The sequence below is a fragment of the Rutilus rutilus genome, assembly GCF_951802725.1.
Source record: "Rutilus rutilus genome assembly, chromosome: 25".
Taxonomy (NCBI): domain Eukaryota; kingdom Metazoa; phylum Chordata; class Actinopteri; order Cypriniformes; family Leuciscidae; genus Rutilus; species Rutilus rutilus.
The window spans coordinates 4,593,289-4,608,773 of NC_140229.1; the positions used below are offsets into that span (position 1 = coordinate 4,593,289).

Sequence of the window (15,485 nt, forward strand, 5' to 3'; positions counted from 1 at the left end):
CAATAGAAAAACAGTAATCAGTAATTTCACTTAAATGACAATTAATAGGTTTTAAGGCATTTAAGTGTAATTACTGAACTTAAATATACAAGCTTGATAAAAATGATCATTCTAGAAGAAAATTTCAGATGGCATTTAGAGGCTTTTGCATCTGAACTCTTCATTTTAAGAAATATTAATTTACAATATTACTGTTTTTACTGTATTTTTATCAAATAAATGCAGCCTTGGTGAGGATGAGACTTTTTCTTTTTTACAAATTGAGCATAAAATACCATTTTATTATTTGTATTTATGATACATTATGATTGATGTTTTTTTCTGATGCCAGTGACAAGTCCTCAATTTCAAATCACCCTGATGGCACTCATATTATTCTTCCATTTTCCTCTAAAGTGAATGCATCATGCTTAATATATCATCTTTCCTTTCCATCACAACCCTTTAACTGGTTTTTAGGACCAAGCGTTTGAAAAATAAGAGCGTTTTTGGTTCCAAAAAGTGGCGGTAAAAACGTGAGCTCCACAAAGTCACAACAGAAAGGTCACCGTCACCCTCCTCGTGTGTAACGAATGAGCCAATCTATTTTCACCTAGAGTGCATTTATGATGCAGGAATAAATCAAATCATGCACGCTCAAAACTCAAGCGGGAAATCAAAGTGAGGTCTCTGCACGCTAGAATTGTGAGAACAAATGCGGCGTCATGAAACTACAGGCTAAAAGATTCCCACGAATTCAAAAAGAATATGCTGCATTTAATGAAGCATGACACTATTTTTTTTCATAAAGAAATAATACTTAAAAAAAAAAGATAATATTACAGGCTACGTCATGATACATATTCATGAGTGTCAGAAGATCAGCAGAGCGTTTATGAAGGGAACTCACGTGGAGTCGAGACCATTAGACAGGCGGAGAAGAGCAGCTGTAGTTGGAGAGACGCGGTTACGTAAAACTCCCTGGAGGAGAGACGCTCGCTTCTGAAGCTGAGAGTCTCTTCAGCGCAAGAGTTCAGAAGAGGCTTCACACGGGAACCTGCTCGCATCACCGGAGCCGTCACTCGCCGGACACGCCGATCAGCCTCGTGTCGGATCAGCTTGAGTTACGAAGGCTTTGAGCTTGGGTTAGTGCTGCTTTAGTTTAAAGTCGACATGAATTCAATACGGACCCCATTTACACCAACACAAAAGCATTTTGAGCTAAGGTTTCTGCTTAAATGTTTAAATTAATTTTGGAAACAAATTTATTGCAATATGAAAAGTGAAAGATTTTAAGAATTTTTTTTTGGAATTAATTCATTTTGCAAACGAATTTGTTTAAAAATAATCTGCAAATAAGATAATTGAGTTTATGAAAAGTTAAACAATTTGTGAAAAATGTAAAATGACAAATTTTAGAATTAATTCATTGCAAACAAAATGAGTAAATTTAATGCAAATAAGAAAATAAACTGCTTAAATATAAAAAGTGAAACATTTTAAGAAAAATTTAAAGTACAATTTTTGAAATTAATTCATGTTGAAAGCAAATTTATTGCAAAAAAATTGCAAATCACTAGCAAATGTGTTGCAAATAAGCAAATAAATGGTGCTTATGAAAAGTGTAACAATTTGCACAAAAACTTTTTTGGGGGGGAATTACTTCATTTTGCTAACAAATTTATTGCAAAGAAATAGCAAATTGGTTGCAAATAAGCAAATAAATGGTGCTTATGAAAAGTCACAAAACAATTTGTGAAAAAGGTAAATTACATTTTTTGCAATTAATTTAAAATTTAAAATTAAATTTAGAATTTATCTTTTCAGCGGGTCACAAAACCCTCTCATTTTTCAAACACTTTCATATTCAGCAGAGACGCTTTTCACCATCCAATCAATTCCTAATGGATAAAATCAGGTTCTGCCCTACATATTTTTCTTATTGATTATCCTGAATGTGAAATGCTGTGAGCGTGAGCTCAATGCGTCAGACTCAGAACACGTGCATTACGCCTTTTGTTACACAGAAATCAGTTGTTGTGACCAGGTGGACTCGTGATGTCATTCTGTGACTCGCTGATCTCACGTAATCACCACAATGTTACCATAGTACTTACCCAACTAATTACGATCAAAATGCCTTTTATCTCCAACTAAGTAGACAAATAATTTAATAAGACGCAGCTGAAAGATGTTAAATAGTGTTTAATTGTTGCAGCTGTAGTCTAGTGGTCAGCACACGTGCTCGGATACGTTTGAGGCTTGATCGTGTCATTTTCCTCTCCTCCCTATCATTTCAGTCCTCTTTCTTCTATCACTACCAATGAAAGTGTGAAAAAGTCTAAGTGAATAATAATAAAACAGTCATGCATGGGTGCATGTCAGCAGGACTTGAGGAGACTCACATGCGCTGAGTTTCTGAACACAACTGCTCCTGATACTGAGAGTTCTGCTGCTTCAGGGCCTCAAGCTGGTGGAAGAGATAAAAGATCATTAAAACAAGTGAAAATTATGCTTTTGGACAAAATGTGTTGTAGAGAATGTCATGAAACCTTTCAAAAACATGTATTTTCCATGAAGAAATGCATGCATACTGCATTCTTAAATTATTTTGATGATAATTAAGCATATTTCAACTCAAATTCTCTAGTTTCTATACATGCAATGTGGGGGGAAAACTATCATGTATAAATATTATTTGCATTTACATAGTGTATTTCTACAATAATAGTATGTGTTGTTATTTACTACTATCTTTATTACAGTATTTTATAAATGACAGTAAATATCCAGTCATTTTTAGAGGAAAAGCAGTGCTGTTATTGTTTACTAAAACTATTTAAAAATGTTTTTGTTAATTGAAATCTAGTTGAAATACAATATAAATATTAGATTAAAAAACTTAAATGAAAATTAGAAATGCTGCCTTGAAATAAAAACACACACAAAAAAAATGTATAGCACTTTTCAGGCATAAAATGCAGTTCATAAAAATTATACAGTCAAATATCAACAGCAACATCACATTAAATAAAAATGTGCATCAATGCAATAAATTAAATGCAACACAAAAAATACTAAAACATGAAGGACAAACATAAAAGTAAAAGTGACAAAAGCACATAAAATTACTGAAACTTCAATAAAATTTTAAATGAAAACTAAACACATAAAAACAAAAGTGAATTCAAAATATTAATAATAAATATAATACTAAAACAAAACTGGGGAAAAAGCATTTAATTGTGATGAAAATAATAATGTGATTATTTGTTATTTGGTGTTTTACGCCGTTTTCACGTCCAAAAATTGTAAAATAAGACCATCTCTCCTGAAAAATTTGAAGTACCAATTATTTCTGTAGCACAAACATTTCAGTTCAAGTTACACACCAAAACGAGTTCGAGATTGAAACAAATACCTAAACCTAAGCTAGTTTTATCGATGCCTTCTTTAGCAAACACGTGAAACAAAGAAAACTGTCCAATTTTTAGAAAGTATAATCAATGAGAGCTTACTCTGTTTTTAAATCAGAGAAGATAAATCACATTTAGGACTAATACATGCACAACTAATACTAAAAGCATGTCAGACTGTCAAATCTGGTGACGTCAGATTACCGTTCCCATGAGACCCATAATTCAATCCCATCAGACTCACTGTAACTAACTGGTCTGCATCAGACTGAAGCGTTAATTACACTCTTCAGCACAAACGCCTACAACTGGCCGAGCTGGTAGTTCAATCCCTCAACATGCCAAGAACCAACATCAGTGTTTTATTATGAATCGGCAGAGATTCGCCTGTGCTGAGGTCATGGAGTGATTCAGTGTTTACATTGAGAAAGCTCGAGAGAATCCGTGATGATTGAGGAATTGTACTGTCATCACTGAATGAAGTGTCATCAAACAACCGTTTCACATGAAAGCATTCTTCAACTCAATGTACACGGCTTCACATGCACCAGATTTTCTTTCCTTTATGATGCATAAAAACATCTAAAAAAATCAGAAAGAGACAAAAAAAAATAGGGATGCATATCTGAAAATAATTTATGCTATCACCAATATCCAATTTGCTCCTGAAAATAAACTCTAGAAGTTAGATATTTTAACTCACACTGGCTGATATTATAAATGAATACAACAACAACAACAACAAACAGCGCTCACATTTAACATCATCTAAAATAATACACACTTCAAGTGCAATCAGACATCAAAACATGCATGCTACAAAAAAGGTTTAAACTGGGGGGAAAAAAAGCCAATGTCATCACAACCCAGTTCCAATAGTTAAAAAAAAAGCTACGATTGCTGAATGGTCCAACTATGGTCACCAATATACAGTATCATGCATCCCCGCAGGGGAAGAGCACTACAGAAGAGCGACCTTTACCTGGCAGAACGAGGTATAAACGCTGCCTGTGTAGTTCTGTTGGAGCGCTGTCACATCCATGCTGCTGTGTCCTTCCTATTTTTTCCGAACAAATGTGCCCTATCAATAATACATCCCCCTACGGCCCCCTGCAGAGAGAGAGAGCGAGCCGCTCGTGCTCCGCTGGCGTTCCAGCACACACTCACGTTTGAGCAAACACACGCTCTGAGAAGCATCACACAGGGCAGCTTCATTATGTAAGGACGACAAGCCCCGCCCCTCTCGACACCCCCCCCCACACACACACACACACCCCACCTTCTGCTGTTCTCCGTCATCAATGCTCATTCATCCTGAATTACACGTTTCTACATGATGAGACAATCCATGTTTGACTCTGGTGACATCAGAGATCCTTGTGTGAGCGAGAACTCACTCATGTTTTCTATTTAAACATTATTTAGTGAATGTACACTACCATTCAAATGTTTGGGGTATGTATTATTATTAAAGAACTTATGAAAAATTACAGTAACAGTTTTTTTCCTAACTTTGTATTCATCAAAGAATCCTGAAAAGTAAACAGTTTCCACAAAAAATATTAAGCAGCACAACTGTTTTCAACACTGATAATAAGAAATGTTTCTTGAGCAACAAATCATCATATTAGAATGATTTCTGAAGGATCATGTGACACTGAAGACTGGAGTAATGATGCTCAAAATTCAGCTTTGCATCACAGAAATAAATTACATTTTAAAACATATTTAAATAAAAAAACAGTTCTTTTAAATTCTAATAATATTTCATAATATTACTGTATTTTTGATCCAATAAATGTTGATGTAATATTGATGTAATAAATGTAATATTGAGCATAAGAGACTTCTTTCAAAAACATTTTTAAAAATGTTTTACCGACCCCAAATTTTTAAACAGTGGTGTATTTTTTTTAAAGCTGTGCGAGAGACTTCAGTCATCCTTGACTGACACAAAATAGAAGGAAATTCAGGCTAACCTAAATTAACTTTGCTTTTTTAAACCTTGAGGGGACAAAAGTCCAAAATGAGGTCACAATAAGGTTGTCTTTTTCAATACAGAAACCAAAAATAACCTTAAAGGGACAGTTCACCCCAAACGTTTAACTCTGTCATAATTTACTCACAATCATGTCATTTCAAACCTATATAACAGCAGTTCATAGTGACAAAAAAGTTGTCAATATTACGCGCTAAATAAAGCCTTTTGAAAGCTTTGTTTGAGGAATAGAGCAAAATTTAAAGGGACAGTTCGCCCACTGTCATAAGACCCGTAAGACTTCCATTCATCTTCGGAACACAAATGAAGATCTTGTTGATGAAATCTGAGAGCTTTCTGTCCCTCCATAGACAGCTATGCAACTAATGCCTGGTTCAGATTACACGATTTTAGCCCGATTTTGGGACGATCCGTTTGACGTAGGGTGTCGTGGGGATTCGCAAACGACAACGGGCGTCGGGACGCAAGATTCGATCGTTTCATCTCGTATAGTTTGTCATAGTGGGCGACAACCTACGTCGCGTCTGCGATGCTTCACGACATCACGACAGAAAGACTAGCATGTTTCATTTTTTAACGGTCCTCCACGACGACGGCGCGCGAGACCGCGAGTGAGTGAGTGAGAGTGTGTTCGCGAGTGAGTGAGTGTGTGTGACTGTGTGTGTGCGCGAGAGTGTGTGTGTGTGAGAGAGAGAGAGAGAGTGCGTGTATGTGAGTGAGTGTGTATGTGCGAGTGAGCGTGTATGTGCGAGTGAGTGTGTATGTGCGAGTGAGTGTGTGAGTGTGTATGTGCGAGTGAGTGAGCGTGTGTGTGTGAGTGAGTGCGTGTATATGTGCGAGTGAATGAGTGTGTGAGACGGCTCGCGATGACAGGTCGGAAAACGTGTAGTCAGACATGTTTCTTGTCCATGACATGGACGTGTCAAAATCGTGTAATCTGACACAGTGACTATCGTAACAGACAAAAAAATCGTGTAATCTGAACCAGGCATAACACTTTGACTCTTCAAAAAGTTCATAAAGAGATCATAAAACTAATCCATATGAATTGAGCAGTTTAGTCCAAATTTGGTCCACAATCTTTCGGGTTTGTGAGGGTGAGTAATTAAAATACAGAATGTTTTATTTTTTTGGGGGGTGAACTATCCCTTTAAGTACATGTCCTCTGATTTAACACAAAGTTATGCTATGGCTTCAAAAGAGTTGGTATTAGGGCTGCACAATATATCAAAATTATCGAAATATCGCAAATGTATATATCGCAATATGCATATAGCAACAATTTGAACATGAACAAAAGACGAAGAGAAAAATCACTCTCTGCTCTTGGCTGAATAACTTTTGTAGTTTTAATAAGAATCAGGATATATTTAATTCATACGGTGAAAACTAAGCAGTGTTATATTTTTACATTTGATTATTCAGTTTCTGTTGTTAAATAAACCTAATGTAGGATTAACCTGAACCCCGTGGTTTACTCTGATGTTAAAATAACACTTCTTATACTACAGTAAAACACTGATGTTCACTTTCAGAAGTTTTAGGGATGTTTTCTAGTCACAAAAAGAATGTGAATGTACGTAGGTTATATAATTTTAAAGATATTTTAAAGATAATTTAAGTTCATTTTACACACTTTAAGCATTATCGTATCGCATATCGAATATCGCATTATTGAATGAGTTATCGCATATCGCATTTTTCTTCAATATCTGGCAGCCCTAGTTGGAATATAGTGCAAAAAGACCCAAAACTCATGTTGTACTCTATGAAACAAAGTCAGTCATATGGGTTTAGAACAATATTAGGGTGAGTAAATAACAGAATTTTCCTTTTTGGTGAACTAACCCTTTAACTCGTCAAACAGAAAGTAAGTCTCACTAAAATCTGCATGAATTGACCCAAACAAGCACTGGTCTCTCTCTCTCTCTCTCCTGAGCATGTTGTCACTTTACCCTAAAACACCTTTTCTATCTAAATCTTTAGAATCCATTAATAGGAGCACGCACAGTTTATTATTTATACAGTATATTTATACAATACAGATAGTTAAAAAACATCTTCACATTATTAAACAGGAAAATAACATGATAACGTTGTGTATGTATGCTTGTCTCATATTTGCTGAAGTTTGCATGAATAATTCTGTTACTTTCCTATTTATTACCGTGAAGCTGCTTTGAAACCATTTCTAAATATATAAAGCACCATAAAAATAAAAGTGACTTGACTGTAAAACTCATCAATTATGAACAAACTGAAGATAATAGTATCATTATCCAGCTCAATTCAATTACATTTTTTTGTTCGTATCTGATAGCGTCAGTGCAATTAAATTGATAATATTCCTCATTAGTTGTCTTTTAAACCTAGCACTCGCCAAATGTCTGGTTTGAAAGGCCACAGGAGACAAACCAAAATTATCCTTAATTTTTTTTTAAATTATCTGCATGCAAATGCTTAAAGGTTAACTCTCGCCAAAATTGAACCTAGGCTCTTTTTGTTAATCTACCCGAGTCAAACTTTTGTGTAAAAGCATAATTAGAATGGAAACGCCACTTTTAAGTTCGACTGTATTTTCGTTTTAGGTCAAAATGCCATTTGAATGGGAGTGCATGATGGGGCACTTCTATGATGGCATCATAAACGCTATTTAACACTAAGAAGGCTCGACACAACATGAAACTGTGCTTGAAGTATCACCAGGGGCTCTACACATGAACTCCAGCATTGACTACATTGTTTGTGTACACAAAGTTTACTAAAAAGAAAGGTTTTGTACGACTCACTTTATCAGTTTGTGTTTCCGGTGGCTGGAATTTTGTCAGTCAAAAGTAGTCGATCTCCGAAAGCAACGTAATAAACCAACTCCAACTTGTAATTTCAATGAAAAGCATGATAACTTAGATAAAAAATTATCCGTGAATTTATATGGAAACAAGCTTTAGGAGCTTTCCATCTTTACTCTCCTCATGTTACGTTGCATTCGGAGATTGACTACTTTTGACTGACAAAACACCGGAAACACTAACTGATAAAGTGAGTCGTACAAAACCTTTCTTTTTAGTAAACTTTGTGTACACAAACAATGTAGTCAATGCTGGAGTTCATGTGTAGAGCCCCTGGTGATACTTCGAGCACACTTTCATGTTGTGTCGAGCCTTCTTAGTGTTTTAAAAATAGCGATTTTGATGCTATCATAGAAGTGCCCCATACACTCCCATTCAAAAGGCATTTTGACCTAAAACGAAAATACTGTCAATCTTAAAAGTGGCGTTTCCATTCTAATTATGCTTTTACACGAAAAGTTGACTCGGGTAGATTAACAAAAAGAGCCTAGGTTCAATTTTGGCGAGAGTTACCCTTTAACAGATTATGCTTGGCATGAGTTTATCCACACAAATGTCTTCAAACCAAGACCATCATTATTGTTCCTAATAAATAATGCGTACGTGTGAATATCCAACCAACAACATTCTCTGAACCAATGCAGACGAGTCTTATGTCACGAGCCAGTGACATAAGAAGACCTGTGACTCTTTCACGCAGTCTTACCGTATGTGAAAAGCACAACCGCAGGAGGAAAGCGTCTTCTGATAAGCGCTGGCCGCCGGGCTGATTATGTAAGGCCACATACGAGCGCACAGAACATGCTTTACATGCAGCCCGCAGGCGGTCAGATGTAGAGGACTCATGCATGAACTAACAATGAGTCTGAGCCATTTCGTCAGTAACAGGACACGTACACAGTGGAAAATCTCTGCTCACCTCTTAAATAAATGACTACAAATGCGGAATATGTTTTAATAATACTACTGCCAGTTTCACACATGCAAACTAAATATTTTGTGTTCAACGTCATATCGACAGCAGTAATTCATGTCAGGATGTTAAAGGGATAGTTCACCCAAAAAATGTAAGAATCACAATCACTGCTAAGGTTAGTGATTTGATCAAACCTCTAACAGGAAGTAACAGACCTTATTCACGGCAGCGCCATCTTTGATTTTTAATGGAAATGAAAGCGAGGCTGTGAGGGATAGCCTAGATATACATCTCCTCAGTGGGTTGTACTGTTATTTAATGTGTTTTTAGATTGTTCTGCTGACGAAACACTGCAAAAATATCTTTCCGGGATTTCAGTTGACAAAAATACTCAACAACATGAGCTGTGGGATAAAAAGTGATCTAGGAGCTTTATACAGCAATCGAAAACATGGTAAGTCTATCTCTCACAGCCTCGCTTTCATCCCTGTCATGCTGCTCTGAATAAGGTCTAGAAACTTCATCCTACAGCAGTGCTACTGTATGAACATGAATACCTCAAGTCATGTGGACTGGCAAGGAGATCCAGTGAGCAAACACCTAGCAACCACCCAGAGCACCCTGACAACCACGCCTCAGAGAGGCGACTTTTGAACAGGTAACGCTCATCAAAATACTCACACCCTTCCAAGTCCCTTTCAGACATCCTCACGCGGATACGAAGTAAAGTAACCAGGAGTCATAAAGCACTGTTTATCTTTATGATATGAAGAGTAAAGCGTACTTACCTCCTCCTGCAACTCCTTATTCTTGTGCATCATCTGCTCCAGGTTTTCATCAGACTGTGCGTGAGAAAACCTCCAATTACACACTTGTACTACACTTTTTGACCAACATGCTCAAATATGCACTAGTTTGGGGTTGGTAAGAGTTTTAAATCAAGTCTCTTATGCTCACCAAGGCTGCATTTATCTGAACAAGAATACAGTAAAAATGTAAATAAAGTAATACTGTGAAATATTATTAGTTTAAATAACCGTTTTCTATTTTTTAATGTTTTAAAATGTCATTTATTCCGGTGATGGCAGTCTCCAGTCTCCAGTCTTCAGTGACCCCAAACTTTTGAACAGTAGAAACATGATGGCCTTTAGTTATGGCATAGATTAACAGTATATGCTATGTTAGAGTTGGCCGACCTGACAAGTATTTACAGTGACAATATACCATATTTTCTGGAGTTATTATCATCACTGTAAAATCATAAATAAATATGCAATCTCCTTCAAGCAATGTAAAATAACTGAACTATGTTACTTTGGAAATTATAATCAATTGTTTCCAAAACTTAAAAAGGATAATGGTGACAACAAATGTAAATTAATAATGAATTTTCTCCTTTAAAATATTTTTTTAATATCTAATATATTTTCAGTGAATTTTGATTCAATATTATGAAAAATAAATTCAATTTCAAAGACATCTCATATGCTACACATGCACTACCATTACAAAAATTTGGGGTTCATTATTTTTATATACAAATTTTTTTATTCAGCAAATTATGTCTCAGTGTTCAGTGTCACATGATCCTTCAGAAATCAATCTAATATACTTTACAAATAACATTAACATTAAAAATCTCACCCACCCCAGTGTATTGACCAGTAGTGTATAAAACTGGGCGTCTGTTTTACAGTGGTAAATGTCAGTCACCTGGGTTTGGTTCTTGTAGGCTTTCAGTTCCGCCACCTGCCGTTCCAGCCCAACGCTCCTCTCTGTGATTCTGCTCAACTCTCCTTCTGTTTGGCCCAACTTCTCCACCATCTCCTTCATCTGAAGCTCTCTCTCTTCGTCCTTCACCTGTTTCTTCTGCAGTTCCTCCTTCTCCCTGGACACCTGATCCAGCTTCTCTCTCTCCGTTTTCATGTTCCTTTCCATTTCTGCCGTCACACAGAAGAAGGGGAGGAGGTCATAGAGGAGCTCATGCAGCAGTATTTGTGCTAATATGATCATTTTCCCCAGACTTTCACACAAATTGGATCGCGGAGCGGAGCGAGTAAAAAAGTGTGCCGTTGTGTTATGGCTATGCTGGGAACGTCTGGTTTATCTCATGAGCATGCAAAAATGACTGTGCAGAGCTGTTCACATTGGCACAGGCTCACATGCCAGGGATGCAAATATATAAAGGATCAGATGCTTAACAGTAGTTAAAGAGCATTTTAGTGCTTTTGATGAGTCATGTTTTCCTTACCTTGCATTGCTAGTGTTGCTTTATTATTGTCCTCTGCTGCTGAGTCAAGCTTATTTGTCTAAAATTAAACAGAACAAACAATTACAAACTAATTGGTACAGAACAAAATGCTGGGCAAAAACAAATGTTTACCTTGCTTTGAATCAAGATATTATGCAGACAAGAATACTTAAGTAATGAACTAAAATACAGAGCTGAAGTTTATATACAGTACCAGTCAAAAGTTTGGAAACATTACTATTTTTAATGTTTTTGAAAGAAGTCTCTTATGCTCATCAAGCCTGCAGTTAAAAACAAAACAAAACAAAACAAAACAAAAAACAGTAATATTATGAAATATTATTACAGTTTAAAATAATGGTTCTCTTTTTTAATATACTTTAAAATGTAATTTATTTTTGTGATGCAAAGCTGAATTTTCATCAGCAAGTACTCCAGTCTTTGGTGTCTTATGATCCTTCAGAAATCATTCTAATATGATGATTTGATACTCAGTTATTATCAATGATGGAAACAGTTGTGCTGTTTAATATATTTTTTTGGAATACTTTTTTCAGGATTCATTGATGAGTAAAACGTTAACAGCATTTATTCATAAAAACAGCGTTTATTCAAAATAAAAACATTTCTAACAATATAAATCGTTACCATCACCTTTTATCAATTTAACGCATTCTTGTTGAATTAAAGTACTAATTTCTTAAAAAAAAAATAGTTATTGTTCCCAAACTTTTGAACGGTAGTGTATATTGTTACAAAAGATTTCTATTCTAAATAAATACAGTTCTTTTTAACTTTTTATTCATCAAATAATCCTGAAAAAAGTATCTCAGGTTATAAAAAAAATATTAAGCAGCACAACTGTTTCCAACATTGATCATAAATCAGCATATTAGAATGATTTCTGAAGGATCATAAGACACCAGAGACTGGAGTACTTGCTGATGAAAATTCAGCTTTGCATCACAAAAATAAATTACATTTTAAAGTATATTAAAAAAGAGAACCATTATTTTAAATTGTAATAATATTTCATAATATTACTGTTTTTTTTGTTTTTTTTAACTGCAGGCTTGATGAGCATAAGAGACTTCTTTCAAAAACACAAAAAATAGTAACGTTTCCAAACTTTTGACTGGTACTGTATATATATATAATATACAGTACTGTGCAAAAGTCTTAGGCATGTTAATACCCCCAGTTATTTTTAAAGTCAGTTATTTATATCTTATTTATATGTTATTTATATGTTTAAGTCAGTTATTTATGAGGCGGTTTCCCGGACAGGGTTTAAATTAAGCAAGGAGTAGGCCTTAATCTAGAATAGTTAATCGTGTCTTAAAAAATGGCTTTCTGTAACACAGATTAAGTACGGATTAGTTACACCTGGACTATGGAGTCCTGAACTAAAATAAACCAGATTAATTTAAAACCAACTGTGCTAATCTGAATTAGCATGATAGAGGTTGCCTATAAAACATGGAATGAACCAAGAAAAGCTTAAAATTGCATGGAACTGAGAAGCAAATCCAAGGAAAACAATAGAATCAGAAAAAGACTGCAATCAAAAATCTAAAAAAGTACTAAACAAGAGCAAATTATTTTTTAAGCAAGCTAAATAAACTGCACACACCAGCTATGGAATAAACGAAAAGAAATGCTGGAAGTCTGTTTGTAATATATATATGTATATATATGTGTGTGTGTGTGTGTGTGTGTGTGTGTGTGTGTGTGTGTGTGTGTGTGTGTGTGTGTGTGTGTGTGTGTGTGTATCCAAGTAATACACATGTCCACTTTGAAACACAATGTTAATCTGAAGTTAAACCTGCCTCCTGGTAGGTTTATTTTAAGCCTCGATTTAGTCCTGGAGTAACTCTAGTCTTCTTCCAGGAAATTAGCTTATTAAACTCTGGACTAAACTAAATCTAGGACTATTTAAAGCCTTGACTGAGAAATCAGATTTCTGTTAATCTGGTTTAAAGTGCAATTTTAGTCTAGGATTAGGCTTAATCTCTGTTCGGGAAACCACCCCTATATGTTTAAGTCAGTTATTTATATCTTTTGCTGTAGTGTGTCAGTTGGAAATATCAGTTTACATTTCCAAACATTATTTTTGCCATTAATTGTAATAATCCAGTGAGATTTCTGTATGCACACAAGGAATCTGACAATGGTTTCTTCAAGCATCTACATGCCTAAGACTTTTGCACAGTACTGTATACCTGTATTTTATTTTTATTTTATTACTCACATACAAGTAAAAAAAAAAAAAAAAAAAAAAGTTTTTCGTGATGTTATTAAAATTCAAGTTACATCATATTGCTAGTACCACTTCACGTCAAGCTTAACCATAACCATGATAAAAATCACTGTAATGCATGGCCTCTCAAGACTTCTTGGCTGAATAGAAAAGATTCCAAGTACCATGATTTTGTAATGATATAACATTTAGTTTTAGAGAAATGTATGCATTCCAAGTCACATCTAAATAATTTAATAATATAAAGGCAGTTATTAGATCACCATATGGGCTGGAGGGAGGCGAATGTACAGCACAAGAAACAAAAACCTTATTTTTTCTGTAACCATTATGTGAAATAATAACCAGGGTTTTTCAGGTTAGTAAATAAGCAGTCTTAGTGTCACCAGATCTTGCAGCTGCTGCTGGAGGGACGTTTTCTCCTGTTCAGAGATGGCGAGTGTCTGCTGGAATAGAAGCACCTCCTTCTGTCTGTTCTCCAACTCAAAGTTCAGCTCCTTGATCTATAAGAACACAGTGATCTTATGATGTAAATGTCTTTTGGTGTACAAGCAAATGTCATAATGCATCTTATTTAGGTTGATTTAAGGAGGGGCATGAACGGACCTTTTTGTCTTGTAATGGAGGGGAGGCTGATCCCGAGGTCTCGGCTCGGAGAGTTCTCAGCTGAAGCTGCAGGTCGGACACCTCCTTTTCCAGCTCCATGATCCTGGAGCGCTCGGACACCGTGGCGACCTACAGCAGGAGACGAGACTTAATCAACTGCTAAAGTGTGACCAAACTGGTCTATGAAGGTATTAAAGGAGAACTCCGGTCAATTTTAACATTGAGCTCATTTTTTTGTACATTTGGAGTGCTGTCAGTACAGAGAACAACGACAGAAATCAGTGTTGCCTACGCCGTGTTATCCTCTTTTTAAAATTTGCACCCTGTTGACTTCAATGGGGCAATACATATACATTACATTACCTGTATTTACATCCTGTTTTCGGTCGAAGTCCACAGTAATCGATTGTCGAGTTCATGCGCATAGGTTTAGTACCTATGATCACGCGCGTGAACTCGACAATCGACTACTGTGGACTTCGACCGAAAACAGGATGTAAATACAGGTATGTGCGCTGGCTGAATAAACATCATTTTTATTCATATCTTTCACATCTACTGCAGTCAGATTCAACCGCGTTCACTCAGAAGGAATCACTCACATGACCTGTGCACTTGTAATAACACATCAAGGATGTTAAGAGGCTAAAAGCAGGTTTAAAACTTGCCCCATTGAAGTCAACAGGGTGCAAATTTTAAAAAGAGGATAACCCTGTGTAGGAAACACCGATTTTTGTCGTTGTTCTCTGTACTGACAGCACTCCAAATGTACAAAAAAATGAGCTCAATGTTAAAATTGACCGGAGTTCTCCTTTAAACATAAACGACATACTTTCTACATAAGAAACATCTGCTGTTTTCTCATGAATTTAATTTCTAATCATTTAGAAATTACTTTATGGTGATGTGGGGGGTGTGATGAAAATCAACCTGCCAGGACTTTTTATTTTATTTTATTTTATCACAAACTAAATTTAACACAAAACATTCTACTATGAAATACACTACCATTCAAAAGTTTGGGTTGAGTACGATTATAATTTTTAAAGAAATAATACTTTTGTTCAGAAAGGATGCAATAAATTATTTAAAAGTGAGAGTAAAGACATTTATAATGTTACAAAGATTTCTATTTCAAATAAATGCTGTTCTTTTGAACTCTCTATTCATCAAAGGATCCTGAAAAAAAAAATGTATCAGGGTTTCCAC

At 35.5% G+C, this 15,485-nt stretch overlaps 1 protein-coding gene across 2 annotated transcripts in view; it reads right to left on the minus strand.

The window, feature by feature from the left end:
- clip1b (CAP-GLY domain containing linker protein 1b) overlaps positions 1 to 15,485 on the minus strand; it is a 29,663-nt gene that overhangs the window by 7,463 nt on the left and 6,715 nt on the right. For both annotated transcript variants that reach the window (XM_084401365.1, XM_084401366.1), the window contains exons 9-14: positions 14,277 to 14,405; positions 14,057 to 14,173; positions 11,411 to 11,468; positions 10,873 to 11,099; positions 9,948 to 10,001; positions 2,385 to 2,449 (exon numbers count right to left, since the gene is read on the minus strand). In XM_084401365.1, the coding sequence (XP_084257491.1) occupies positions 2,385 to 2,449; positions 9,948 to 10,001; positions 10,873 to 11,099; positions 11,411 to 11,468; positions 14,057 to 14,173; positions 14,277 to 14,405 (650 nt within the window). The remainder of the gene's footprint in view (positions 1 to 2,384; positions 2,450 to 9,947; positions 10,002 to 10,872; positions 11,100 to 11,410; positions 11,469 to 14,056; positions 14,174 to 14,276; positions 14,406 to 15,485) is intronic.